General features: G+C 33.5%; 9 protein-coding genes across 9 annotated transcripts; 5 read left to right on the top strand and 4 right to left on the bottom strand.

Moving 5' to 3' along the window:
- Positions 1–926: 926 nt before the first annotated feature.
- BX664DRAFT_266102 (uncharacterized protein) lies at positions 927–2,765 on the top strand (the record flags this gene model as incomplete). The annotated part of the gene is made up of 6 exons (XM_051540885.1): positions 927–1,000; positions 1,351–1,494; positions 1,579–1,751; positions 1,809–1,957; positions 2,061–2,327; positions 2,382–2,765. Coding segments are annotated over 6 exons (1,191 nt in total), but the record flags the coding sequence as incomplete, so codon positions are not given.
- A 938-nt stretch (positions 2,766–3,703) lies between these two features.
- On the top strand, positions 3,704–5,352 carry BX664DRAFT_266357 (uncharacterized protein; the record flags this gene model as incomplete). The annotated part of the gene is made up of 8 exons (XM_051540904.1): positions 3,704–3,870; positions 3,926–4,116; positions 4,201–4,317; positions 4,394–4,459; positions 4,538–4,666; positions 4,731–4,753; positions 4,814–5,122; positions 5,311–5,352. 8 exons carry the CDS (start codon positions 3,704–3,706, stop codon positions 5,350–5,352), a joined length of 1,044 nt encoding a protein of 347 aa, XP_051398048.1.
- A 1,309-nt stretch (positions 5,353–6,661) lies between these two features.
- Positions 6,662–10,494, bottom strand: BX664DRAFT_283306 (chitin synthase). Its single transcript, XM_051541593.1, has 5 exons — positions 10,184–10,494; positions 9,498–10,119; positions 8,770–9,396; positions 7,706–8,694; positions 6,662–7,627 (listed from the first exon to the last, which is right to left on the bottom strand). Exons 1-5 carry the CDS (start codon positions 10,305–10,307, stop codon positions 6,759–6,761), a joined length of 3,231 nt encoding a protein of 1,076 aa, XP_051398049.1. The 5' UTR covers positions 10,308–10,494; the 3' UTR covers positions 6,662–6,758.
- Positions 10,495–10,585: 91 nt separating this feature from the next.
- BX664DRAFT_337439 (uncharacterized protein) lies at positions 10,586–11,221 on the bottom strand. The gene has a single exon (XM_051546234.1). It carries the CDS (start codon positions 10,876–10,878, stop codon positions 10,687–10,689), a length of 192 nt encoding a protein of 63 aa, XP_051398050.1. The 5' UTR covers positions 10,879–11,221; the 3' UTR covers positions 10,586–10,686.
- A 741-nt stretch (positions 11,222–11,962) lies between these two features.
- Positions 11,963–13,948, top strand: BX664DRAFT_337440 (kinase-like domain-containing protein). The gene is made up of 6 exons (XM_051546235.1): positions 11,963–12,184; positions 12,282–12,577; positions 12,633–13,009; positions 13,070–13,395; positions 13,460–13,687; positions 13,931–13,948. Exons 1-5 carry the CDS (start codon positions 11,996–11,998, stop codon positions 13,550–13,552), a joined length of 1,281 nt encoding a protein of 426 aa, XP_051398051.1. The 5' UTR covers positions 11,963–11,995; the 3' UTR covers positions 13,553–13,687; positions 13,931–13,948.
- BX664DRAFT_337447 (uncharacterized protein) lies at positions 13,933–15,872 on the bottom strand. Its single transcript, XM_051546236.1, has 6 exons — positions 15,791–15,872; positions 15,656–15,713; positions 15,221–15,585; positions 14,666–15,167; positions 14,146–14,598; positions 13,933–14,081 (listed from the first exon to the last, which is right to left on the bottom strand). Exons 3-6 carry the CDS (start codon positions 15,398–15,400, stop codon positions 14,059–14,061), a joined length of 1,158 nt encoding a protein of 385 aa, XP_051398052.1. The 5' UTR covers positions 15,401–15,585; positions 15,656–15,713; positions 15,791–15,872; the 3' UTR covers positions 13,933–14,058.
- A 973-nt stretch (positions 15,873–16,845) lies between these two features.
- Positions 16,846–17,568, top strand: BX664DRAFT_360479 (uncharacterized protein; the record flags this gene model as incomplete). The annotated part of the gene is made up of 5 exons (XM_051548160.1): positions 16,846–16,917; positions 17,016–17,108; positions 17,253–17,337; positions 17,407–17,463; positions 17,546–17,568. The coding sequence occupies 5 exons, from the start codon at positions 16,846–16,848 to the stop codon at positions 17,566–17,568; spliced, it is 330 nt and encodes a 109-aa protein (XP_051398053.1).
- Positions 17,569–21,876: 4,308 nt separating this feature from the next.
- On the top strand, positions 21,877–22,980 carry BX664DRAFT_375171 (uncharacterized protein; the record flags this gene model as incomplete). Its single annotated transcript, XM_051548712.1, has 3 exons — positions 21,877–22,200; positions 22,267–22,368; positions 22,447–22,980. Coding segments are annotated over 3 exons (960 nt in total), but the record flags the coding sequence as incomplete, so codon positions are not given.
- Positions 22,981–23,263: 283 nt separating this feature from the next.
- Positions 23,264–24,128, bottom strand: BX664DRAFT_300029 (E2F-associated phosphoprotein-domain-containing protein). The gene is made up of 4 exons (XM_051542327.1): positions 24,002–24,128; positions 23,813–23,902; positions 23,645–23,747; positions 23,264–23,588 (listed from the first exon to the last, which is right to left on the bottom strand). The coding sequence occupies exons 1-4, from the start codon at positions 24,102–24,104 to the stop codon at positions 23,384–23,386; spliced, it is 501 nt and encodes a 166-aa protein (XP_051398055.1). The 5' UTR covers positions 24,105–24,128; the 3' UTR covers positions 23,264–23,383.
- Between the last annotated feature and the right edge of the window lie 218 nt (positions 24,129–24,346).

The raw sequence follows: 24,346 nt of genomic DNA on the forward strand, positions 1-24,346 counted from the left end.
GACAATAGTCCTATGGCCTCTCAACAACTAAAACATCGATTGCAGACTACCTTTTACGACATTATTACAACGCTTTTGCCAGCTTCATTCAATACCCTTCAGCAACAATACTATACGCATATCTACAGATCACTTTTTGAAAGCTATTACTACAGGCAACGGAGGACGGTCGTAACAGCTGACGATGATGACTTCAAAGCTGGTGGTAAAGAAGAAAACGACAGTACAACAGTCAACCACGATGATGATGATGACGTTCAATCCATGACTCACGTAACACCTCCATGCACAACCTTATATCCTTATCAAGATGGCGCGCTAGAATGGATATTGACACATGTTTTGGACGAAAATTTACCTGAAATGGGGCATATCGGTGAAATGTCAAATCATCTTCTTGAAAGACGGCTAAACGAAGTGATGGCGGATTGTCCCTTCGCATACAGGTTAAAGAGCTCTTCTTACCAGCAACTACGACAAAAGGAACAGCAAAAGAAACAGGAATATGATGATCAACAATATCAGGAAGACTCGATGCAATTGGATAACAACAGTGAAAACAACGAAAAGACAGCACTGGACAGTCGTCATTCCATCCCCACGCAAATGATGACTCGATTTATGACGACGTGTCAAAAGGGATGTGCGTTACATTTGATACCACCGTGGAAACAGATGATATCTTCGTGGATCTATCATCGATTTCAAGACCCTAGATGGACTCGGCTTTGGACAAAGGATGTACTCAAGATACAAATGGACTGGCTCCAACGCACCGTTTTGCCTTGGTTATCTCATGTATTAGCTTCATCTGACACTTTTGTTGGATTTGGTAAAAAAAAAAAAAAAAAAAAAAGGAATATCATATATAGTATCTTACCCAATGTCATTTATTTTATTCTATCTTTTTTTTTTGTTCAGAAACTGACCCATGGTATGTCTTTTTACAAGCCAAAATCAAATTAGAACACTTGATTTATAAGGAATTTTATCAATCTCGGTAATGGCTTTATATTCAAAAATAAATTGTGGTATTTATGTTTATTTGTCTTGATGATTAGATCCAAGGACATCTTTGATATTATGCTAGAGTATCCAGCTTCAAAGCCTGCGACAGAAAATCTGATGGTAAAGAAAAGAAAAAGAGGTGAAGTGAGTAATGGATTCAAAAGACCATAGAATTCATCCTTCTTGTCATTTGTTTTCACTTTTAGGTGATTATTGAAAAGACAAATCAATTGGATCATTTACGAGATACAATAATGGAAAGGTAATGCCAAAAAAAAAGAAAGAAAGAATAATTCGATGAATAGCAGAATGATAACATGATTATTTTATTATAAAATGTAGTTTGAACAAAAGGTTACTACATCAAGGCGCTTCGGCATTAGATATTATTCAACAATACCTCTCATGTATACGACTAATGAAATTAGTGGATCCAAGTTGTGCGGCATTATTACCTATCGTTCGACAAGTGGAATCCTATATGATGTATGTATATTTATGTAGAGGTGTCGACACAGATCAAATTTAGTTCATCTTTACCTACACTTTTTTTTGTTTTGTAATATATAGGACATACCGGAATGATACTGAAGAAGGTGTAGTAGAAGTCATTCGACAAGCTGAAGAATACGACTTGATGCCATTGGATGACCAAGAATGCTACGTCTTTCCTGATTCTGAACTGAATGAAGAAGTTATTTCGATCTTGGATGAATCAGGTGAGGACGATACGTTGACAATAGGTATTTGATTTTCTCATTATCGTTTCTTTTTTTTTTCATATATGTATGATCTTATAGCGGAACTGGAACGTCTTCAGCGAAAAGCAACGGATCTAGTGGCAATGTTGATCAGTATGTGTGGCTCTAGAACTAAGTTTGTGGAAGGTTATAAAAAAGGACTGGCCAAGTCTTTGATGACGATACAGGATTATGATACTGATCAAGAGGTAAGTAACACACAAGTCAAAAAAAAAAAAAAAAAAAAACAAATTACCAATATATGTGAAGTAAAATCACAAATGATTACTAATTTTTTTTCTTTTTTGATAGATGATACTTTTGGAAATGCTTAAACAACGATTTCCTGAATATACAATGAATGCATGTGATATTATGATTAAAGATATTAATGACTCACGAAGAATCAATCGACAGGTACATGAAGATAACCCCGATTTGGATGATCGATTCAAGACATTTATTCTTTCCAAGGAATATTGGCCCAAGATCGAACATGACAATGACAAGGAAGATGATTGGTTGGATACGGAAGAAAATACCGATCCTGTCAAGATCCCAACGGTTCTAGAAGGGTATGTATGATTAAAATATTGCGCTCATTGATTGACTTTTTTTTTTTGAAGACCAAAGGATGGATATGCTCAAGAATATAGAAAGATCAAGCCTTCAAGACATCTGATATGGTTACCTTCTCACGGTTCCGTTACATTGGAACTAGAACTTGATGGTTGTTGTAAAGAATTCATCGTGGAACCTCCTGCTGCTCTTGTGATCTCATTGTTTGAAAAAGGTATAAGACGAAGTATAAGAGCAATAGGAACACCTACTAATTTTTTTTTTTTTTGGATATATAATGAAGACGAGTTTTTAACTACGAAACAAGTGATTGAAAAAACAGGATTACAATTGGAAAAGGTGATGATGGCATTGAACTATTGGCACAAACAAAGGATTCTGGTTTTACAAGCAAATGGGTATTTCCGCCTTTTGAATCAAGAGACAATAATGGAATGATTTAGTTATTGTAATCTTATCTTTGTACAAATTGTAATAAATTTCATTAGAAAGTCATATAAGCTACTTCTTACTTTTAATGGATGGAATTGACCGATGATTTTTTTTTTCTATTGGATTCAATGAACTAAGGATGGGAATGACGGGAAACTTTATTCATGAGCGACCCCCCAAAAAAAGAAAAGAAACTTTAGAAAGTATCACTTGGATAAATTTGTTTGGACAAATGGAAAGAGATAAATGTCTTCATTGGTAATGGATGATTCTATTCATCATATCTTTTTTTTTTTTCTTCTTCCTAAAATACACTTATTCTACTACTTGTATTCCCTATTCACTTTACATGAAAAAAAAACAACTTTATATACATTGTTTATCAGCCTGGGTTTTCTTTACTAAGCGTTATACATTTCAAAAGGGAAAAACATTGAATGACGATGATGATGATGATGTAATCCTAATCGTCAACACACTACGCATAGTAACACGCAGATTTGAGTAACTTGAATTGTAACACTGAGGGGAATAGTTGTACCGATCACATATTAAAGACATGTTTTCTTTTTTTTTTTTTAATATAACTTTCCCAATGACAGTCAAATGACCTTATAGATGGAAAAAGAATCTCCTCATATACAATTTATTAGGTGATTTAAAAAAAAATAATAAGACTCATCATGACCTACTTTGGCAAGACAAAGTGAACGGCGGATGTCAAAGTGTTTTTGATAAAGCATAAAAAAAAAAAAAAAAAGGAATATATTTCCTTTTATAGTTTCCATGTTGCCGTACATTGTGTGATTGATTGTCTTTTAATGATGGTTAGCTTGAAAGTTTATTGATTTTTTTTTTTCGTGTAGGCCTTCATCCTTATAAAAAGAGACATTTTTTTTTTTTTTGATAGAATCATCTTTATCCTTAATAAAAAAAAAGGTACAATGAAAAGTCTTTTTGCATTTGGCGTGTTGATGATCAGTTCTGTACTTGGTACTACGGTCACTACTCCTGGTGATTGTCCTGCCCTGACACCTCGTACTTCTCCTCCAGTGGATATTACTGATCTTCGTCCTGATGACATCAAGGTTCTTGGTGCACTCGGTGACAGGTTTGTATTCATCATTGATCATTTAAAAAAGATGACTTATTTTTTTTTATCATAGTATCATGGCAGGTTATGTGATGATGGGTGTGTCCGGTCCTCTTGATATCAAAGCATTGGAAGAATTCCGTGGTCATAGTTATGCCATTGGGGGTGATAGTGGGGCCATCACTCTTCCTAACATCATGAATCATTATACACCTGTGAAAAAAGGTCCTTCTGTTGGAACAACATTAGCTACTACCTGCAATAGTAAAGAGAGAAAAATATAATCTTTTTTTTTTTTTTTTTTTTTTGGAAAGTTAATCATCAGAATTATATTTTTTTTCTTTCTAGTTATTGCCGATACTTGTTCAAGTATTCAATATACTCCATCTGCTGATCAATTAAACGGTGCTCTTAGTGGGGCCATGTCATTCAATCTCCAAACTGAACTTGGTTATGTTTTGTCACGTAATAATAATAGCAACAAAAAAAAAAAAAAAAAAAAAAAGGAATGATGGATGAATCTAATCTTTCTATTGGATAGAAATGAAATCCATTTCTGGTATTGACGTACAAAACGATTGGAAGATGATTACTATTCAAATTGGAAGTAAGCTATTTTTTTTTTTTATTTTAAGAGGAATATGATGACAAGGATGAAAATTAACTTTTATTTTTTCCCTTCTAGGTAATGATCAATGTGCATCTTGTAATTCCACTCATGCAAGCCAAGTGACAGCCGATCAATATGGTGCAAACATCGAAAATGCCATCCTCACTATTAAGAATGGTAGTCCAAGAACAATTGTCAATCTTGGTAACTGATTTTAATATATTAAAAATAAAAAAAAAATATTAACATCTTCTTTTTGTATGATTAGTTGGTGTGTTTAATGTATCACAGGTAAAATAAGAAATGAAATAAAAGAGAATCTTTTGCATTGATTTTTTTTTTTAATAATAGGTATTTCCATTATCACAAAAATCAGGATTGAATTATTGTGTTATGACCAACAATGATCCTTCTACGATCAGAAACCTCAAAGAATGTTCATGTTCTGCTGATAGTAATCATCAAGCGATGGATGAACTTGCTGCTAGTTACAATGTAAAATTACAAGCCTTGGCTGAAAAATATAAAGCTCAACCCAATGGTACTTTTGCTGTAGTCTATCGACCAGCCAATGTCAATATCATGAGTTTCCCTATTGATGCTCTCAGTAATTATGATTGTTTCCATCCAAGTCAAAAAGGACATGAATGGATGGCAAAGGTAATTATTTTTTTTTTGTTCTTCCTTTTATATTAACTCAATTGATGATAGATTGTTTGGAATATGCTTTTCCTTCCATCTAACAAGCAACCTGGTATTTATAACTTTGATGCCAATCAACCGGTAAAGAAGAAAGAAATAAATAAAAAAAAAAGAAAGATGATTAATGATTCTATTTTCTATGATAGATTTATTGTCCTACAGATACTGACAGGATTCAGTTATCTTGATTCAATCATTTCTCTTCGTTCGTTAGTTTTTTTTTTCAATCAATAAAAAGAGAAATAATGGACTTTAATGTACTATTGCTTGTGATAGGAATATGATTTTTTTTTTTATTAATGTTTAATATAATTTAAACTAACTATCTATAAAAGAAACAATCCAGATGATACTTCTTTGTTCCAAATTGCCTTTCTTATCCAGCGGATAATCCTATTTACAAAAACCATTTATTCTATTTTTACATAAAAATAAAAAGTATAATAAAAAAGAAATATTAGTTCAAAGATAAAAAAAAAAAAAGTGAAAAAGAATGTTAACGAAAAAGGAAGGAACTTACAACAGAGTAATTTAACCAAAAAAAAAAAAAAAAAGAGAGAGAGAATGGAATCTGACATTTAGATGTACTTGTCATTCGAACATCGTTCAAAAGAAGAAAAAAAAGGTAAGTGGTAAAAAAAGGTAAGTGGAAAAAAAGAAAGAAAGTGAAGTGAAAAAAAGTGAAGTGAAAAAAAGTGAAGTGAAAAAAAAAAGTGAAGTGAAAAAAAGTGAAGTGAAAAAAAGTGAAGTGAAAAAAAGTGAAGTGAAAAAAAGTGAAGGGAAAAAAAGTGAAGTGGTAAAAAAAAAGTGAAGTGAAAAAAAAAGTTAAGTTGTGAGTGAGAGCACCTCCCGGTTTCTGTCAAATCCACTTTTCAAAAAATGCTTTTTACTTTTTTTTCAGTGTTTTCCATAAATGGTATAACTTTAAAGTCCGGTCTCAATGTTGGGTGTGTGGGATCAAAAAAAATCTGGAGGTACGAGATCAAAAAAAAAAGTTGGTCGAGATTGAAAAAAAAAAAAAAGTTTGTGGAGACGAGGGGAAAAGTTGGACCAAGCTCTGACAAGAAAAAAAAAAAAGTTGGCGCACTCTTACTTTTTTTTCCCTTTTGCTTTTTTTTTTTTTTTTTTTTTTTTTTTTACTTTTTTAACCACTGGCACTTTGGACATTGTAAGCTTACCATTATACATTACTTTACTTAAGCTATATTATATATTTAAAATTCACTCTTTATATATATTATACTTACTACTCTTTATACTTATTCTTCTTCTTAGACTCTGATACTATGAATTAATCTTTTTTTTTTTTTTTTTTTTTTTTTTTTACCTTTTCTATGCAAATACAGTAGATACAATAGAATGAATATACAATAGGTTTTGGACAAAAAGTAGAAAATAAGGAAAAAAAATATATATTATATTATCTTTTATTTTACATTCTTATTTAAATAAAATCACATGTCTTTTTTTTTATCATTTATTTATTATACTGACATTCACCTATTATCCTATCTACCATCATAAAAAAAAAAAAAAGATACTACTAATACTATAAATCTAATCAGTTTAAATAATAAATAAATAATAAAAGATATCATAGAGATGACCTTGAATATGGACGATATTGTTGTTGATGAAGTAATCGTCGATCACGTTCATGTTCACACCATTTCTTCATTGTGATTTTAGAGCTATCAAAGATACCTTCCTTTTCACCATGTTGTCCTTGTTTACTTTCACCTTGTACCTTTCTTGTTTCGCCCCACGTGAAATCATCAAAATGCCAATAAGCATAAGTAGGCATCACAAAATTCCAGATAGGTAAACTAAAGAGATAAATCAACATCCAACCTACATACACTAATTTTCGACTTGTCATGACGATCAAAACAGCAGGTAAGCCAAGAATAAGAGCAAGCAAGATCAGAGATACCACAGCAGGTTGACCCATGATGGCCAATACAACAAGATACATTGTAAATGAAATGGCAGCTGGAAGGGCCAATGTCCCTACTAGTTCCATAAATACCACAAATTGCATTGAAAAACAGAATGTACCACAGAGATCATTGACAAATAAGAGTTCCATAAGATTGTGAATGGTAGAATTGATCCATCGTCGTCTTTGAGATAACAATACCATGAAAGTATCCGGTACTACCGTCTTGCATACAGCTTGTGGAACAAAAAGCATCTTGCGTCGAGGGAATGTCTTGAGCATCAAAGTTGACAAATAACGATCTTCACCCAATAATAATAAATTTTTTTTATGTAAAGTATCCACCACATTTTCCGAATAATGTTCAATGATATCAGGATTGGCAAGAATCGGTACCCAATGTCCATTGCTCCCTTTAGGACTCTTGATTCGATACATACAAAAACAACCAGGTAAACAGGTCACATTTCCAAATATAGATTCGAATGCCTTGGTTTGATGATGAGAGATATAATATTCAAAAACTAGTTTTTTTTTTAAAAAAAAAAAAAAAAAAAAGGAAGTAAATATCTACATATATAATATATTGATTGATTTTTTACCTTGTATCATAGATACCCAACTATCAGTTTTATTTCCAATTTTTGTTTCTCCACATAATCCAGCCACTTGATCATCATTGACCATACAACTTATCAAACGAGACAAGGCATCCGGGTAAACTTTGGTATCAGCATCCACCATCAACACAATTTCGTACTTATCAGGACTCACACCAGTAATACGCCAGGTGTTTGTAAAGAGTTCATATTCCAGCATGGTCATCCGTTCATCAAACATCACCTTTTGCAGAAATGACATGAGAATGACTTGTGAATCACGTTTCCCTCTGTTGCCTGGTTTGCGTTCACCATGTTCCTCTGGAGCACCACATTTGGCAATAGTAATCATTGGTACTTTTTGTTGTAAACTTGGATCCACCGTTGTATCGTCGAACTTGTAAAATCCAGCATATACCTTGGCCATATTATGTCGTTTCGTTCCATCGGCAATAGCCACATAGCTATATGCTTGTACTTGATCTGGAGGTGTAAGAAATTCGTGCATCATCGAAACACAAATATCAGGCGTGGATTGAGCATTACCATGTCCAGTAATTTGTCCATCTGCAATCACAAGAATCAATTTATGGCTATTGGGATAGTCTGTTGTAGCAATCGAGTCTAATGTTGTGCGGATGCCTTCTTCCCCTTCAGAATAACATGTCACCAGACATATAGTATGAGTTAGTACAAAACCAAATGGCATATAATCAGACTTGGGTTGAGGTACAGCATGTCGTGATATTGCATAAGGACACGCTGTTGTGGATGAGGATGAATGGGTGAGGTTAGAATGAGAAGATAATGAAGATTGACGTGACACTGTTGTCAATTCACTATGTCGTCTTGATGAATTGCTACGTCCATTTTCTGATCCAGTAGTTGGTGTTCGAGAAGTGGAAGGAGTGAGTGGTGTAGGAGTCGTGATGGGTCGCAAGTAAGATTCACTTAAAGGACTAATTGAACCAAATTGTCCCAAGGCACGCGTACTGAATCATAGAATAGGAAAAAAAAAAAAGGTTAGAATCATACTTCAATTTTTTTTTTTTTTTTTTTTTTTTTACCTAGGTGATTGTTTCCATAAAGCACTTCCTGGTCGTTCAAGAGAAACAGCATTAAAGTGCATAGAACCTGTTTCAGGAGGAGTGAATCGACTTGTTCGAGGAAGTTTTGGAGTTGATAAGAAGGATTTCGATACAGCAAGTTGAGGGCGAATGGTGGTCGCAGGTCTGTTAATATTGGTTGTCCAGTTTTCGATTTCTTGTTCACGTTGCATTCGTTCACGATAAGATCGGCCTTCCTTGAAATTACCCAGTTGCCAAGACAGACACCAACCAAAGATGACAGCCAAACCAAATTTGACAAGGATAACACCCAAAATAACAACAAGAGAAGTATAAAGTACGATATCCGAAGCAATACAACCGACACTTTTTGTATCTATTTCACCCACTTTGATAAGATCGAGTAAACAATAAGCTTCTTCTTTCCAACTGCTGGTAAGATTGGTGGGACCAGGAGCAAGACCAAGTGGTGTTGAAGGAAGACGATGGTGAGATGCTACCATATGACTAATATCTTTACCACCAAAAAGAGCTGGATTCGCAAGTGCAGATGCAATCAATCCGCCTGGTGGTACATTGAATAAAGTAAGAGAAAGTGACGATAATAAATTGAGATTGAGAACATTGCTATTAAAAAAAAAAGTGGAAGAGAAAGAAAAAAAGAAAAAGAAAAAGAAAAATTAGACAAATCGGTATTAAAAATAAAATAAAAAAAAATGTTAACGTACCTGTTAAAAACGGCAAGATGATTGGTTGAATTGACTTCCCTCCAACCGTAATAGACTCTACCAGCTTTATCCAAAGTGCCTTGAGAAGTAGGTACACCTAGGGTTCGCATTGATTCAAAGTCTGATTTGGCTTTGGAGGTTAAATGGCAGCCAGTATGATTACTATAAGTAGCAGGATCAGGTACATCCATGGCATTTCCCTGGGGATGAGTATTGAACATACGACATGGAAAAAAAGTAGGTAGACTTTGTGAACCGAGTTTAGCATTTGCCATTTTTGGTACGATGACGTTGGCGCAGGATGAACTATTCATGTTTTGAAATAAAAAAGAAGCATCCTTACCACCAGCATTAATGGGAGGGTATACTGGGTTCAAATTTTCACTGGAAAGATAAGGAATAGGAGGATGATCATTCCATGAAGCAAGTAAATAAGCTTGACCATGAATCACCACGTAACCATCATTCAATTGGTCCATTCGGAAACTCAGTGATGGTCTTGGACAAACAGCTTGTGTGAATCCAAAAGTAAGAAAACCAACAAATGCCATAATATATAAAATCACTGACACGAGTCCGATTTTTTCTCGAAATGCATATTGAGCAGCATGATCCTTCTTGCCTAATCAAAAAAAAAAAAAAAAAGTTAGTCAAGAAAAAAAAAATCATCTATTTATATATCATACCAAAACAATAACTTAATATACAGGGTGGAAGACAACATGTTAATATATAGCAATATATTTTCCATATATTTAAAGAATGAGACTCTGGTAATTCCATTGGTTTGGACACTTCCATTATATACATATCAGAATCAGTATCTCGTGCAACGATACCATTTCGTAATACAGAGCGTTGATTATATGTTCCATCTCGATATGACTTTGTGATGATTTGTTGTTGTTGCGGAAGAGCTCGTAAACTAGAATAGTATTGTGGATGATGGGCATCAATACGTTGACGTTCAGGTCTAATCAATGATGCTTGTCGTTTAGGTGGTGATGATGATGATAATGATGTATTCATAATGAAGAAGAATAAAAAAAAAACAAGTGGGTAATGATGACTGATAAACCAGGAAAGACAAAAAAAAAAAAAAAAAGACGTTTGATTAGACCGTTTATGTTGATTAAATAAACCAGTTGATTGAGAAATTATCTTGGTTCTTATTTCAAACAAGATCTTTTCAACTTGATAATAAGATATCAATGAAAAATACAGACAAAGTAATGGTAAGAAAGAAAAAAAAGAAAATATAAAGAAAATGAAAAAGAAAATATATATAAAAAGAAAATCCATTTATAAACAAAATCATGATGATTGATAGGTACTGTTTGATATTCACATTGTATACGTAAAAAAAAAAAAAATAGAGCATTTTTCCTTCAGGAGTGCATCAACAAACGGTCAATCGTAGTATAGCTATCATGCAGTCAACGTAACTTTGTCACCAATCATATCCAAGGCATTGGCTCAATTCAGGCACCACGTGTGTAAAGTTTTTTTTCAATAACAAAAATGTTCAAGGGTAAATCTAACAACAAATAAATATCAAATGGGCTAAATTCTCTTATAGATGAAAGATTCCCTCTTGTTTTTCTTTTTTATAAAAAAAAAAATACCAAAACGCCTACGTTTATGTTGTACATACAAATGCACAACAAATCAAATCGATCTTTTTTATGATGCAACCCCAACCCCTGTTTATTTTTTTGTATTTGTTCACGATTAAATAAAGAAAGAAAAAGGAAAAAAAAAAAAACATCATCATGTCATTTTCTAATCATAATAATGAAATTGGATGACAAAAAAAAAAAGGAAATTTGATAGATGAGGATTTTATTATTTGAGTGACTTCATGGATCATTCGTATCTTATACGTTCATCTTTAATGACAGTTGCATAGCAACATGCATATGCGGTGATAACTGAGTATGATTATTATTATTATTATTATGAAGCCATTGTAACCAAACATAACTATATGATATAAATAGTCTTTTTGTATCATTTATAGTTAATAGATAGATATAAATAAAACGTCCATTTCTTCTTGATTATCACATGACTTGCTCATGGTTATCATCGGTTATTGAGATTTATACTGGGATGATCATCTAACTTTAGTCTACTTAAGGGAAACAGAAGATAAAAAGTCAATTAGTAGTATTATCATTTATCTAAATCATCATCATCATCATTGTTCAATTTTTTTTTTCAACCCACTTTTTTTTTTTTTTATTTATTATTTTTATCATTCATTCCCTTCATACTTTTTTTGGACAGTTCCCCTCTCTTTCACTCACCCCAAAAAGAAGGATTTCTAGCTCAGCTGCATAAACTTTGTGAGGTGAAAAAGTTTTTCTTTTGCATGATAACCCATTTTAAAAAAAAAAATTCTTTCTTTTTTCTTTTTCGTCACCTTTTTTTTTTTTTGTTTTTTCTTTCTTTTTCTTTTTTATTCTTTTTTATTCTTTTTTTTTTTTTAAAAAACCATGTCAGCATCAACGAAACGTTCTTCCACAACAAAACGAACAGAAACAGTTTTAAAGAAATCACAATCTAATCATGTTAGTAATACCAACACGTCCATAGTATTACCAATGGCATTGAAAAGACGATCTACTGGTTCTTTAAGACGAAGATTATCTTGTAATATGGAAACAAACGCCACTCCAACAAAAGTAAGTCCTCCTTTTTTTGGATTGATGAAAAGTAGTACTCATGAGACTCCGCCCCCCTTTATTTATTTTTCCCCCTTTTTTTTTTTTTTTCTTTTAGATTTGGAGAGCACCAGGGTTTTATGAAATACCTAATGTTTTAGGAAGTGATTGTTTTTTAAAACCAAATGATACCAAAACCACCTTTGAATTACGACAATCTCAACCTGAAAAGAATATTTGTAAACGACCTTGGTTACCAGCAGGTATTTGTACTATCATTCCTCAATTACCACCTTTGGTTCGTCCTTCCAATACTTTTGAACGTCATTTGAGGAAAACTTTACCTACTTCTGTTTCTATCTCTTGTTTGGATCCTCATAATAAATATAATGATTTTTGTGAAATTGGCACTGGGTAAAAAAAAAAAAAAAAAAAAAAAGATGATGGATTCACTTCTTTTTTTTATTAGGGTGAATGGAGCAGTGATGGGTGCGACTCATCGATATAAACCATGGAAATTGGCCATCAAACGATGTAAACTGGATAATGATCATGAATATCGATTGGCAATTGTACGAGAATTGAAAATCATGGCCAGTGGACATAGCAATTTGATTCGATTACGTGAAGTCTCTTTATGGCGTGATGATATTTGGATGGTGATGGATTTACAACAATGTTCAGTGTTTGCTGTTCTATGTCAACGTGGATTACCGGAACAGTATGCAGTGTATATTGCCAATGAAACATTAAAAGCGTTGATTTATTTACATAGCAAAGGATATATTCATCGAGACATCAAGTGTGAAAATTTATTGATTGGTTGGCATGGTGAAATCAAATTAGGTATGAATGATTTTTTTTTATTCTGACTTTGGCTAATGTGTATCTTTTTTTTTTTGGTAGCTGATTTTGGTTTGGCCACAAGACTTAGTCGTCGAAATCGTGAACGTCTCGGAACAAGTAAATGGATGGCACCGGAAGTCATACGAGAACAAGTTTATAATGAAAAAATCGATTTATGGTCTTTGGGGATTACTGTGATTGAAATGATGGATCGGGTGCCTCCGCATTACCTTTTGAAGAATGAAAAAGATCTATTTGCTGCTATCCTCAATGAACCAAGTCCTACTTTTAGTTATAGTTATCCAACCATGTATATGCGTGGATTGGTTGCTTGGCTTTTAGATGAAAATTCAAAATCAAGACCTTCTGCAAAAGATGTGGCCATGGTAAAAAAAAAAAAAAAAAAAAAAAAAAAAAATCTTAAACTTACTCTTTTCATGCATTTGTTAGGAATTGAAAACACATATTGAAACCAAACTTTTAAGAACTTCGGATGCAACGGAATTCGCAAGATTTGTAACACATGTAATGTCGGCTACCTGAAACTTCCCCATTCTCTCTCTCTATATTAGTGAATCATCCGCATCTTTCTTTACTTATTATTTTGTATTATCCCACATATCTAATCGTTTTTGTATCATTTGATCTCATTTTAATAAAAACAACCATTGTTATTCCATTTGTATCATTTGAACACGAATATTTTAATTCATCCTGCATCCATGCTTAAATCATAAACATAACTAAAAGACTAAGCTCCATTCATATAGAACGATATGATCTTTATATATATATATATATAAATGCTTGGAAATAAAAAAGAACCACGTTTTTTTTTTAGTTTATTATTGAAAAAAGGAGACAACACTGAAAAAAACAGAATAAATATGCAATGTTGGGAAGATGTGAGGGGTAGTCAGGATTAAAAAAAAAAAAAAAAAAAGGCAAAAGGAAACAAAATGACGGGTGATCATCAAAATAATAATAATAATAATAGTCATAGAAGGTAGGTTTGAGAAAACAAAATATGATCTAATTCTATAGGTGAATCACAATTCAGATACATAGTTACCTACATAAAAGATAATAATCATTAGTTCATCAAATAATTCCCTTTTTTTTTTCTTTTAGCATACCAGGGAATATACCAGTGATACCATGTAAACGACCAGTCCACCAATCATTTGTATCTGCTGTACGTTCCACCAATTCAATTTTATCATCTTTTCGAAATGATAAATCACCTTCAGCTTGCGCATCATAATCATATAAAGCCACAACATATTTTTTGTTGATAGTTCCGAAAGAGGTAGAAGGGGGAGGAGGCGGTACACCACGAGACTGCTGTTGAGGTGAAGGTTGATATTGATATGATGAAGATTGTTGTGATGATGCTAATCCATAAGCTGGAGGAGATGAAATCATAGTAGTAGATGTTGTTGTGTTGTTATTGTTGTTGTAATTAGTTGAAGAGGATGTTGCTGCTACCATGGAGGGAGAGTTGTATCCAATCATAGCCTTGTCTTCCTGTTCCCGTAATTCTGCACGTTCTTTCAATGATAATTTACTATTGTTGCTTCCACCTGACACTATTAGAAGAAAAAGAAAAAATAAACGTCCATTAATATATATATATATATATACTTTTATCTATACCTTTTAACCAGGCTTTTCCACCGGATTTCAGCAAGTCCATGTTTTCTAAATCAGAACGCGCGCTATACTGTTGTTCACGCCATTGGAATCCTTGTTCAATACCCATTTCATAAGTGACAAAGTGTTGTTCATTGGCATGTAATAGTTCATGACAGCGAGCGTAAATCATACCATAAATGCGACACTGTAAAAAGTAGAATCGTTCAAATACTGGGACAATGAATTGTGCCTTGAGATGGAAAAACTGAGGAAGTTGTTGTTTTAACATGTCATTTAAATAATCATAGTCTTGAGTTGCCGTTTCCAATTGAGCTTCCACTTTGTAAATTTGCTTTTCTTCATTGAAGCTACGTTCTTCTTTGACCTTGAGTTTATTGAGACTGGCCCTATGTCTATCATAATCGATCATCTTGTGATTGCGTTTTACCATGGTTTTTTGTATTTGTTTCATGATTTCTGTCAATTCCAAAGTAGGTCGTATTACTGCATCATCCACTAGATCCTATCAAGGTCATGAGTATAATGGTTGATATTTTTTTTCTTTGTGTTACTTACAAGTTCTGGTAAGATTTCATCACGACAATAGGCCATAGCTGCCTCGGCATCATTTGCAGCTTGAGCAGCAGCAGCGGGTGTTTGTTGTACTCGACGTTGAATTTCACCTTCTTCTACTTCAATACCAATATTCGCACTGTAAATTATAGTCAGATACGCCGCCATTTGAGCTTGATGCATAAGAAGAGCTATGTGTTGTCGTTTTTAAATAATAAGTCCCCTTTTCATATAAGAGAATTATTTTTTTTTATTTTTACCTGCAATACTATCACGGAAAGATTGAGCATCCTTTTGAAGTTTTTCTACCACTTTAATTGAATCATTCAGTTTCTTTTCCAATTGCATATATTCTGCATCTTGAGTCACTATTAAAAAAAAAAAAATTCATAAGTTTTCGTACATCTTTTTCTTCATTCCTTTTTTTGTTTTGCTTACCATCTGTTTTCTTGGAAAGGATCTGATGTGGTAAACGACTGACAGCTTTAGTAAGACCCTACATAAAAAAAAAAAGAAGAATATGAATACTTTTAAATAGAAAACAATATTGACTGTTTTTTATTCTAGTTTTACCTTCCAACTCATAATTGATAAATAAAAATATATATATATATATAAAAAGAAAGAGAGAGAGAAAGGGGGTATGAAAAGAAAGAGAGAGAAGAGACAAAGAAGCCGAATGCAAACCTGTCTTGCCACGCCTTTTGTACTCCGCTTACTACGCATCAAGTTGCCATTTGCGTATTTTAATATTTTTATTTTTTTTTGTTTTTCTTTCTCTTTCGCCTTGTTTCTTCGTCTTTTCTTTATCGTTTGCCGTTGGATAAAAAAGGTACGTGTTCTGTTTTTTTTATCATTTCGTTATTGTTGATGCTTATATCATCTTTTCGGGAAGCTGTGTCACAATCTCTTCCCTCTTTCTTTTCTTTCTTGTATCGTCAGCAATCAAGTCACTTCTAGGACGTCGCCAGCTTTTCGTCATCGTCAACATCATCTTCATTACCTAGCACACCATCATCATCAACATTGACAACAATAACTACAAAAGCAAAGGAGCATAAATTAAGCAAGTCATCTACAAAGTCGATTGCAAGGCTAAATTCACAAAGCATATCTTCTCCAATGGTTCTATAACTGAATTCATAACAAGGACAACTCTGATGACTTTGAATAAATCTACAAAGGATTGTTGACAAAGTGGAGAAACTTATGGATTGGCAATTTATCAAGTCATTGTTATAATAGAATTACTATCGAATTGATGAGGTAAGACTTGCTTTTAATTATACTATTTTGATGAATGTTATGCTCAATATTTTCTTTGGATATTATAATATATTGTAGTTGGAAATGAATTTTGGAACTATTATACGCTCTTTTTATTTGTCCACTCTCGTTAAACACCAACATATCAAGAATATCAATCATCAAAAGTTGAACCATTGTCTAGAAAAAATGCTGTTGATCATACTAGTGTGGATGGAATATTTGAACAACCAAGAATTATATTGTCCTACACGTTGTACATATTCATAACGGCAAAAAAAAAGTAAGACTTTTATAGAAAATAAATTAATAAAAAGGTCAATTGTATTTATATTTCATTATTATACTTACTTGAAGAATTCATGGATTGGTGTATTGATTCTACTCGTCAAGCTTGGAAGTCTATGGTGAAATTGAATGAATATTTGTTACTTGTATACTGTTGATTTCCGCTCTTCTGTAATCAACAAACGTGTCCATATTGCTTTTATGCTTACATCTAATGAAATAGTACCTGATATGGTTAGAGTAGATCAAGGCCAACAATAATTTGAATGTACAGCGTGTGATGATTGATTGCAGTAATACCGAAATATCAGGTTTTCGATCTATCTTCAATGACGGTGTAATTATTTTATTGTGTCACTGGCACATCAAACGTGCATGAGAAAAGAATTTGACATCAAAGGTAAAATGAATTATAGAAAAAAATAATTCATCGCTCTACTATTGTATGTATAACTTACTGTTTTATTCTTTTATTATATAGACCAAAGGTGATGACAAGTACGAAACTCGACAATTATTGGATGCAACTCGTATTAAGTTGAACGATATGATGCATGCAGTTTTAAGTGAAAGTTTGGTCCTCTTTCCAATCAAGATATAAAACTGATTTCTCTGAATTTTATACATATTTCAAGACTTATTATTGGTACAACATTGGCAAGATGAAATTATGACCCAAAGCTTTTTGATCTGTAAGTAATCATCTATATTACAGGGTATAGTGTTTACTAATAGTTTTTTTTATTGTAGAATGCTGTATTCCACATCAACAAGTTTACGATAATACGAGCAACTAAGTCAGTTCAATTGACTCAATTTAGGAATGTTATTGATGATATCACTGTCCCCAATCATCACACATCTGGATAATCAAGACGATTATTGGTATTTTATTAGTTTTTTTTTATTATTGTTGTATATGTTCTTCTTTTTTTTCTTTACGATATATTTTGTTTTAATCAAATAAAGTATAATCATCAATATATTATTTCTACTCTTCATTATTCGTTTGTATTATTGATAAAAAAAAAAAAAAGAAAATAGTTTTTTTTTATTATTTATGCTATATCTATTATACAAAAATATTCAAGCTAATGAGTGGTTCCGGTCTATACCAAATAAAGGGCACATCAGAAAGAATGAACATATCGTTCATGGGTGCACAGTAGTTACGTATCGCAGTGAATCATAGACTTGATTATTGACTGAATGAAGTTCATATTCATGATAATGACCTGATGACGGATGATGAGATCCAGGTTATTTAAATAGTATTGTTATTTAGTTTTTAACGTATTTCCAATATCATTGTTATATTTGAGTCACATAAAATAAATAAATCCATGAAAAAACATCTAAAATGTCAAAAATGAGATATGTGGAACCTACTCCAATGTCAGCAGACAAGACAATGTTTTCTTTTTTTTTTTTTTTTTGTTTACTCACGTATATTTCGAATGTAGATATGATCATCCGCAAAACTCCATTGTGGAAGTCTAAATATTAAAAATGAATTATAGTTTTTTCTTTTTTCTACTCGAATGTTGGTACAATAACGCTTAAACAATGTATGAATCAAGTTACGATCGAGATCATAAATCATACAAAAATCATACACCATCATATCATATTTAAACAAAATATAAGAAATCGAACATCATCCATTTCTTTTGTAGATTTATCATTATGCATAAAAAAAAGAGACTATCTTAGAAACCTTTTTTTCGTAATCAATCAACCGTTATCTTGTATATATTGGACTCATTGTCAAAGAGTGGGAGTAACCTAATTTAGAAATTTCATCTCCGCCTTATGTCTGTGCTCTTTTTTCTGATGCATTTTTTTTTGTCTTTCTTTCTTTTCCTTTTCCTGTTTTTTTCCTGCCTTTTTTTCCACTTTCTTTTTCTTTCTTTTTTTTTTTTTTTGCTTACGTGTGTTCTTTTTTTTACATATTACTACAATTTTTTATACTCTATTATATCTCCTTTATTCTTTTATTATCGTTTAGAACACATCTATTTTCTTTTCCCTTGATTTACTCATTATGGCAAGATTAAACCCAAACCGTTTTGATCAATCAACATATCGGAAAGCTGAACTTCACACTCAAGATCAAAGAAGAAAAGGGTCTCAAGCAACACCTCTGGATAAAGCAGAATGTGTCAGATGTATGAAACTGACCTTCCCCATTCGACTAGCCAAAACAATCAGGACCATGCAGAACAAGACGAAAGGAAAGAAAAGGCAGCCAGGAAAAGAACAATTTAAGGCGGATCTTTTGAAGCAAGAACAAAGCAAGAAAGGAAAGAAGCTGGGACTGAGAGATCTCTACAAGGACACTGCCAATAAGTACAACGATGGTAAATATTTAATACAGAGGTCATATGACTTAACTAACTTCTTTTTTTTTTTTTTTTTTTTTTTTACTGTTATTATTATTATGACCATTATGATAGAACATCCACAACAGCGTGCCGTTACTACCTCTAACATCAAACAGTGTGTTGACACCGAAGCTATCGACTTCTTTGCCCTCTGGTTCACATTCTTGGACGACAATATTGATCATGCTCTGGATGAACATTTTGCATCAATTACTGAAGGTGACGATGATGATGACAGCTCTCAATTCAACTACACAACGCCCAGTATAAAAGTGATATCAAGGCCATTGACAGAAATATTGAGAACCGATTTGACAGTGGACGAAAAAAAAGTATTCATGAACACTATTGATCGTTGTCGGGAAGTTGTTTCTGACAAAATGATGGATCTCTCGACAATTTTGGCATTGGACTTAACTAGAAGAACTACGTAAGTCAAACCATTTTATATATTCAACTGAAAAGAGATTTAATGATCTATTCTCTATGATAGTGGACCTCCTGTTGACATCATGGGAATTATACCTGAAAAAGCGCAAAGAAACACCATGGATAGTCCTTTGACAGTGTCTCCACCTTCAAGTGATCTGAAAAACAAGATGCTTAAAAATGACTCCATCGATGGTCGAAAATATTCGGATCTCTATTCCAGCAATCACTTACAACAGATGCTCACTTCAATCACATCCAGTACATCCAGTACATCCACTCAACAATCGACATCAACAGCTCCATCTGAACCTTCATCTTCCTCGTCCGTTCCAGTGCCCTCCTCACAACCCCAACGTTCTGGTTTCTTTGATTTCAACCGTGATGATATGAAAGATGCTACAATTACACCATCACCTCCTGGAATGGGCTCAATCATGAGTCCATACGTCATCCAGTACGCCACCAACCTCAAGGTCATGTATGAAGGCAAGTTGACTGATTACATTTTGGGAAAGGCTCTCTATGTCCTTTTACGATGCCACCTCTCGCCAAATAAAGAAGAAGAAGGCAGCACAAAGTACAAAAAGGAAACGACAAAGGAAACGACAAAGGAAACGACAAAGGAAACGAAAGCTGAATCAAAAAAGCCAAGGTAAAAACAAAAAGAGCAATTAGTTTATGGTGATGATTAGCGACTTGTATCATTAAGTATTAACTTCTTTTTTTTTTTTTTTTAGCAAACCAAAGTCATCAACTTACGCCTTGTTGTGTCGTCGAAGAAGAGACCAAAATCGTATACATCGCATTCAAAAGCATGATCATATTCTGAATCCTGAAGCTCTGGAAAGGAAAAAGCGTCATTTACAAGAGTTGGAACAAGCGATTGAACTACGGAAGACTACTACTGCTACTACTGCTACTACTGCTACTACTGCTACTACTGCTACTACTGCTACTACTGCTACTACTGCTACTACTGCTACTACTGCTACTACTGCTACTACTGCTATTACTGCTACTACAACTGTACCTTCTGACTCCGCCACAACACCTTCTGTTTCCCGAGAAGGCACTGATACCGGTATTGATCCAAAACTCTTGTCCAATGAGCCATCCGCGAAACGTTTACAGAAATTAACAAGACTGTTGAAGGCCCTCCTACTGAAGAATTCCCTCCCTGAAAATGCTGATGCCGAACTTCTTCAATCTCATGTCAAATACATCCAACTCAAGGAAATAGAAGTTCCCATTATCCTCAAGTTATATCAATTTTTTCTACCCTTCGTTTTACCTCGTTCATATAACAAAAGCGTGGACCAACATCCGATCTTCCAGTACCCTCTCATCTTGCTGTGTAATTCAATTCTTTATATCACCGATTATCGCAAATTTCAACGGCTACCGATACCAACAAAAAATCCGTCGACACTGGCAGCAATCTTCTTAGATGCAAGATCTCTTTACAATCTATTCTGCTTGTTAAAATTTAGACAAGGTGGACAACGGATCAAGGCTGGCGAAACTGCTCCTCTGAACTCACTTGGATTCGACGTTTTTTTTCACGGTGATGTGATTACCAGTGAACCAAAAGCTATGGAACAACCAAAATCTATGTTTGGTGCCTTCTTCAACCTACCATTTATTGAAGCACTTTGTCGAAAGGTATCTGGATATTCCTTTGATTACCGCCTGATCATTACAACATTTGGTGTGGTTCGAATTCAGATCAAAAAGAACATGGCTCTCACTACAGCAGCAACAACATCAACATCAACGTCAACAGTAGCAACATCGTCTACAGTAACAACATCGGTAGCAGCAACAACTGGTAAAATCGACAGAAAAGGGAAACGAAAGCAACAGGTAGTGATAACAACGGATACAAGCAAGCGACAAAAGACTCAACCCTCTTCTGGTGATGACAAGATGTTGAAGGTTGATGAACAATTATCCAAGTTGAAAGACAATATGAAAGAACCAACAATGGAGCTGGCACAACTGAATGCAGAAATTTCCAAGATCACCAATACTTTGAACAGCATGGCGGCATCATTTGGATCAGGCAATATTGGCGGATCGACAAAGCAACAACGACAAAAGCGATATAAAAGAAAGAAGCTGGCCCAGGTCGATATATCATCTTTGGTTTCATCATCAACCAGCAAAAACGATTTGATAAAGAATAGATCTCAAATGAAGGCGCGACGTGACGAATTGATATCCCAGCTCTTACAAATAGAGAACAGTCGAAGTCAATTGAAAGACGAAAAGAAGGAAGCATTTGAAGAAGCTTACGTTGAAGATAATGATACAATCATCGCTAATACTTCACCAGTGTTTCAAGCACCCACTTCAGATCAACTTTTAGTAGGCTGTGATCCTGGTCTTTCAACGATGGTACAAACGACTTATGCTGATAAACAAAAAGTATCCTTCTATTTGTCCCTTGACAACCGTTTCCAACCTCTCGAACAATTCTCTCAGGAAATGGATCTTGACGACGACCGCAGCATCAGGACAATGATGAAGTTACCGACTTTTCCCATCAGCAGCAAGGATATCGATAATAAGACGATGTCAAAAAGGTCTCGAACAAAGATGAATAATAAGAAGGTAAGAGAAGATATAGCAGAAAATAAATCCAAAGACGTTTCATAATGATTATTTTTTATTTGATAGGCAAACGATGATACTATTATGCAAACTGAAGCTGATCTGGCTAATTCTGCAGTTAACGTGGCATTATCATACAACAAAGAGGCAATTATCAACAAACACAAGGTAAGAAACAACTAAAGTATCATTAAGTTCATACGAGTAATCCTCTTTTTTTTTTTTTTTTTTTTTTTTTAATCGTAGAAACAACGGGAAAATGCCAACAAGCTTCGTTCATTTTATCAAGGAAAATGGTGCAAACAACAACGACGATCGCAACCAAGAATGAAGCAACGAGGTCTAAACCATGTTATGAAGTACCATCGGGATAGGATACAATATCATCACTCTGCGGCTACTTCTACCATCAACAACAATGTCGATCTCAAGTTTTTCTATGGCGCTGCCGGTCGTGGAACAGGTTCAAGGATCAAAGGCTTCCTGCGACGTAGTCATCTCGATGTTATCGCCACTATTGAACAAAAATCAAAAGTGTTCATCACCGACGAATATCGAACAACGAAGCTGTGCTGTCTTTGTCATCACGTTGTGAACCATCCTCGTAAACAATCTGGCAAGCTTAACCTTGGAACAGTCATATGTGTGAATCCTGAATGCATTGGTAAGAAGTTTGGGTGTATTGCAAGATCACGAGATGCCAATGCATCAATGAACATGATTATGTCTGGACTACAACAAGAGCTATATGGTTCTGTGCCGTCTCCGTTCCTCCGCTCCTCTTCCTTATGAATGAACAACTGGATCTTGGGCTACCTCTTCTGGAACAATGATTATACGACAACTTCTCTTTTTTGTAACATATCCCATCCTGGAATGGTTGAAGATACGTTCACTGTGCTTTGTGCCAGTTGGAAATTTTTAATTGTAAGTACATATTTCATATATCTTATAGTGATCACTCATCAATTCTTTTTTTAAACGCTGTTTTTTTTTTTTTTTTTTTTTTTTTTTTTTTGGTTTTTTTGGGGAAATAACTTAGTCCTACGCATGTCTTGGAGTATACGTTGAGAATTTCAAAATAGATGTCAATCTTTATTGGGACAAAAATAAGAATAATAACAAAAAAATAATATATCATCATCATCATCTAATAAAAATAAAATAAAACGGTGGAGAGTGGCTAATTAGCAATGACATTGAAGAAATGATATACTTCATCTTCATCCATCATAGCTACATGGGTATCACAAGTATCACATTTGACAACATAATAAGCTTCATTGGTTGCGCTTGATGTTGATTCTGGATATCTATATCGTTCTTTTTTATTGACTTGACAATTGGTAACAAACATGGCTCGGAATTGATTACTGTAACTTTCATGCCTATCAGACAAGGATGGATTGTCAGTTACATATAAAACAACATATTTTATTATTACCTTTGACAGCTATAACAGAGAGGTGAGAAACACATAGGACAGGACAATATAGCATCTGTACGAGCGACATTATCGGGTTTAGAACCTTTATAGGTTGTTGCCTCTATTTTCCAATGGCATATGAATTGAATTATTACTTAACATGTTAACAATACCTTTTTGACTTACGTTTGATTTGAGCAGCTACCCAAGCTTCGTCCTTTTCATCTTGATGAGGATCATACAATAATTCATCATTAGTCAATTGTTTTCGTTGATCTATGGTAAATATATATATAAAGTAAACATTAATACATTGGATCATGTAGATCAAAGTAGTAAAAGAACGATCTTGTTTGATTTCCTTTTCTTCTATACCTTGGTCACTGTTTGAATGGTCAATAGATTCTTCATGTTGTGGTTCTTCCTCCTGATCGGAATCAAAGTAGACAGTATCATAATATTTGTTTTGTGAATTCATTTGATCACAAGTCAAAGAAAAAAGGAAGAAAAAAAAAACGGACCCTAAATTCGCATGCGATGATTTTTTTTTTTATTTTATTTTACAAAGGAATAATAAGAGAGTGTATAATATATACTTTCTTGAGAGTGGCAAAAAAAAAAAAAAAATTGGAGAAGGTGCAACAAAAATGGGATAAATAAAAAAAAAGAAATGTGAGTATATATATAAGTGAAATACAAAAAGGAAAAAAAATATATATA

This window comes from Halteromyces radiatus (genome assembly GCF_025201355.1).
Source record: "Halteromyces radiatus strain CBS 162.75 chromosome Unknown BX664scaffold_6, whole genome shotgun sequence".
In the NCBI taxonomy this organism is placed as follows: Eukaryota; Fungi; Mucoromycota; class Mucoromycetes; order Mucorales; family Cunninghamellaceae; genus Halteromyces; species Halteromyces radiatus.

Excerpts from the sequence above, each read along its gene's own strand:
- BX664DRAFT_283306 (XM_051541593.1), bottom strand. The coding sequence starts at position 10,307 with ATGTATATAATGGAAGTGTCCAAACCAATGGAATTACCAGAGTCTCAT. Across the intron at positions 10,120-10,183 it reads TATATTAAGTTATTGTTTTG|GCAAGAAGGATCATGCTGCT; the intron begins GTATGATATATA and ends TTTTTTGATTAG. Across the intron at positions 8,695-8,769 it reads TTATGGAAACAATCACCTAG|TACGCGTGCCTTGGGACAAT; the intron begins GTAAAAAAAAAA and ends TCTATGATTCAG.
- BX664DRAFT_337439 (XM_051546234.1), bottom strand. The coding sequence starts at position 10,878 with ATGCTCTATTTTTTTTTTTTTTACGTATACAATGTGAATATCAAACAG.
- BX664DRAFT_337440 (XM_051546235.1), top strand. The coding sequence starts at position 11,996 with ATGTCAGCATCAACGAAACGTTCTTCCACAACAAAACGAACAGAAACA. Across the intron at positions 12,578-12,632 it reads TTTTGTGAAATTGGCACTGG|GGTGAATGGAGCAGTGATGG; the intron begins GTAAAAAAAAAA and ends TTTTTTTATTAG. Across the intron at positions 13,396-13,459 it reads CTGCAAAAGATGTGGCCATG|GAATTGAAAACACATATTGA; the intron begins GTAAAAAAAAAA and ends TGCATTTGTTAG.
- BX664DRAFT_337447 (XM_051546236.1), bottom strand. The coding sequence starts at position 15,400 with ATGCATCAAGCTCAAATGGCGGCGTATCTGACTATAATTTACAGTGCG. Across the intron at positions 15,168-15,220 it reads ATGAAATCTTACCAGAACTT|GATCTAGTGGATGATGCAGT; the intron begins GTAAGTAACACA and ends TGACCTTGATAG. Across the intron at positions 14,082-14,145 it reads TATCACTGGTATATTCCCTG|GTAACTATGTATCTGAATTG; the intron begins GTATGCTAAAAG and ends TCTTTTATGTAG.
- BX664DRAFT_300029 (XM_051542327.1), bottom strand. The coding sequence starts at position 24,104 with ATGAATTCACAAAACAAATATTATGATACTGTCTACTTTGATTCCGAT. Across the intron at positions 23,748-23,812 it reads GGTAGCTGCTCAAATCAAAC|AGGCAACAACCTATAAAGGT; the intron begins GTAAGTCAAAAA and ends ATTGGAAAATAG. Across the intron at positions 23,589-23,644 it reads CTCTGTTATAGCTGTCAAAG|GCATGAAAGTTACAGTAATC; the intron begins GTAATAATAAAA and ends CTTGTCTGATAG.